Here is a 3,139-nt window from a genome sequence, read left to right on the forward strand (position 1 = left end):
AATTGCGGTGTCTGAAAAGCCTATTGTTGACGAAATCACGGAAGACAAAACACCAAGCCCTGTCGATAACGCCGAAAAACCAGAACCACTTACCGTGTCTGAAAAGCCCACTGTTGATGATCTTGTGAAGGAGAAAACACGAAGTCCAACGGACAAGGAGGTTAAGGCCGAAAAACTGGAATCACTTACAGTGTCTGAAAAGACCACTGTAGAAGAAATCACGAAAGACAAAACTCCAAGCCCTGTGGAAAAGGCCGAAAAAGCCGAACAACTTGCGGTGTCTGAAAAGACCACTGTAGAAGAAATCTCGAAAGACAACACCCCAAGTCCTGTCGATAAGGCCGAAAAACCGGAACCTCTTACTGTGTCTGAAAAGCCCACTGTTGATGAACTTATCAAGGAGAAAACACCAAGCCCGACGGACAAGGAGGTTAAGGCCGAAAAACCTGAACCACTTACGATTTCTGAAAAGACTACTGTAGAAGAAATCAAGAAAGACAAAACTCCAAAACCTGTGGAAAAGGCCGAAAAAGCCGAACAACTTGCGGTGTCTGAAACTACCACTGTAAAAGAAATCTCGAAAGACAAAACCCCAAGTCCTGTCGATAAGGCCGAAAAACCCGAACTACTTACTGTGTCTGAAAAGCCCATTGTTGACGAAATCTCGAAAGACAAAACCCTAAGACCTGTCGATAAAACCGAAACATCAAAACCACTAACTGTGTCTGAAAAGCCCATTGTTGACGAAATCACGAAAGACAAAACACTAAGCCCTGTCGATCAGGCCGAAAAACCAGAACAATTAACTGTGTCTAAAAAGCCCACTGTTGATGAACTTGTCAAAGAGAAAACGCCAAGTCCGAAGGACAAAGAATTTAAGGCCGAAAAAACTGAACAGCTAACTTTGTCTGAAAAGCCCACTGTAGAAAAAATCACGAAAGACAAAACACCAAGCCCTGTCGATAAGGCCGAAAAACCGGAACCACTCTCTGAAAAGCTCACAGTAGAACAAATCACGAAAGACAAAACACCAAGACCTGTCGATAAGGCCGAAAAACCAGAACCACTTACGTTGTCTGAAAAGCCCACTGTAGAAAAAATCACGAAAGACAAAACACCAAGCCCTGTCGATAAGGCCGAAAAACCAGAACCACTCACTGAGTCTGAAAAGCCCACTGTTGATGAACTTGTCAAAGAGAAAACGCCAAGTCCGACGAACAAAGAATTTAAGGCCGAAAAAACGGAACAGCTAACTTTGTCTGAAAAGCCTACTGTAGAAAAAATCACGAAAGACAAAACACCAAGTCCTGTCGATAAGGCCGAAAAACCCGAACTACTTACTGTGTCTGAAAAGCCCATTGTTGACGAAATCTCGAAAGACAAAACCCTAAGACCTGTCGATAAAACCGAAACATCAAAACCACTGACTGTGTCTGAAAAGCCCATTGTTGACGAAATCACGAAAGACAAAACACCAAGCCCTGTCGATAAGGCCGAAAAACCGGAACCACTTACTGTGTCTGAAAAGCTCACAGTAGAAGAAATCACAAAACACAAAACACCAAGCCGTGTCGATAAGGCCGAAAAACCAGAACCACTTACCATATCTGAAAAGCCCACTATTCATGATCTTGTGAAGGAGAAAGACAAGGAGGTTAAGACCGACAAACCGGATCAACTTACTGTGTCTGAAAAGCCTACTGTAAAAGAAATCGCGAAAGACAAAACCCCGAGCTTTGTCGATAAGGCCGAAAAACCAGAACCACTTACCGTGTCTGAAAAGCCCACTGTTGATGATCTTGTGAAGGAAAAAACACCAAGTCCGACGGACAAGGAGGTTAAGGTCGAAAAACCGGATCAGCTTACTTTGTCTGAAAAGCCCACTGTAGAAGAAATCACGATAGACAAAACACCAAGCCCTGTCGATAAGGCCGAAAAACCAGAACCACTTACGGTGTCTGAAAAGCCCACTGTTGATGAACTTGTCAAGGAAAAAACACCAAGTCCGACGGACAAGGAAGTTAAGGCCGAGAAACCGGAACAGCTAACTTTGTCTGAAAAGCCCTCTGTAGAAGAAATCACGAAAGACAAAACACCAAGCCCTGTCGATAAGACCGAAAAACCAGAACCACTTACGGTGTCTGAAAAGCCCACTGTTGATGAACTTGTCAAGGAAAAAACACCAAGTCCGATGGACAAGGAAGTTAAGGCCGAAAAACCGGAACAGCTAACTTTGTCTGAAAAGCCCTCTGTAGAAGAAATCACGAAAGACAAAACACCAAGCCCTGTCGATAAGGCCGAAAAACTAGAACCACTTACGGTGTCTGAAAAGCCCACTGTAGAAGAAATCACAAAAGATAAAACCCCAAGCCCTGTTGACAAAACCGAAAAACCAGAACCACTAACTGTGTCTGAAAAGCCCATTGTTGACGAAATCACAAAGGACAAAACACCAAGCCCTGTTGATAAGGCCGAAAAACCAGAACCATTTGCGGTATCTGAAAAGTCCACTGTTGATAAACTTGTTAAGGAGAAAACACCAAGCCCGAAGGACAAGGAGGTTAAGACCGAAAAACCGGAACCACTCTCTGAAAAGCTCACTGTAGAAGAAATCTCGAAAGACAAAACTGCAAGTCTTGTCGATAAGGCCGAAAAACCAGAAACACTTACTGTATCTGAAAAGCCCACTGTAGAAGAAATCACAAAAGACAAAACACCAAGCCCTGTCGATAAGGCCGAAAAACCCGAACTACTTACTGTGTCTGAAAAGCCCATTGTTGACGAAATCTCGAAAGACAAAACCCTAAGACCTGTCGATAAAACCGAAAAATCAGAACCACTTGCGGTGTCTGAAAAGACCACAGTTGATAAACTTGTCAAGGAGAAAACACCAAGTCCGACGGACAAGGAGGTTAAGACCGAAAAACCGGAACCACTCTCTGAAAAGCTCACTGTAGAAGAAATCTCGAAAGACAAAACTCCAAGTCCTGTCGATAAGGCCGAAAAACCAGGAACACTTACGTTGTCTGAAAAGCCCACTGTTGATGAACTTGTCAAAGAGAAAACACCAAGTCCGACGGACAAGGAGGTTAAGACCGAAAAACCGGAACCACTCTCTGAAAAGCTCACAGTAGAAGAA

General features: G+C 43.6%; 1 protein-coding gene across 1 annotated transcript in view; it reads left to right on the plus strand.

Annotated features, from left to right (window-relative positions):
- Positions 1 to 3,139, plus strand: part of LOC106106462 (microtubule-associated protein futsch-like) — a 42,839-nt gene that overhangs the window by 31,257 nt on the left and 8,443 nt on the right. Inside the window, exon 9 of the mRNA XM_013287041.1 lies at positions 2 to 3,088. Within this exon, the coding sequence (XP_013142495.1) occupies positions 2 to 3,088 (3,087 nt within the window). The remainder of the gene's footprint in view (position 1; positions 3,089 to 3,139) is intronic.

Source organism: Papilio polytes, unplaced genomic scaffold (assembly GCF_000836215.1).
Source record: "Papilio polytes unplaced genomic scaffold, Ppol_1.0 DF822178.1, whole genome shotgun sequence".
NCBI lineage: Eukaryota > Metazoa > Arthropoda > Insecta > Lepidoptera > Papilionidae > Papilio > Papilio polytes.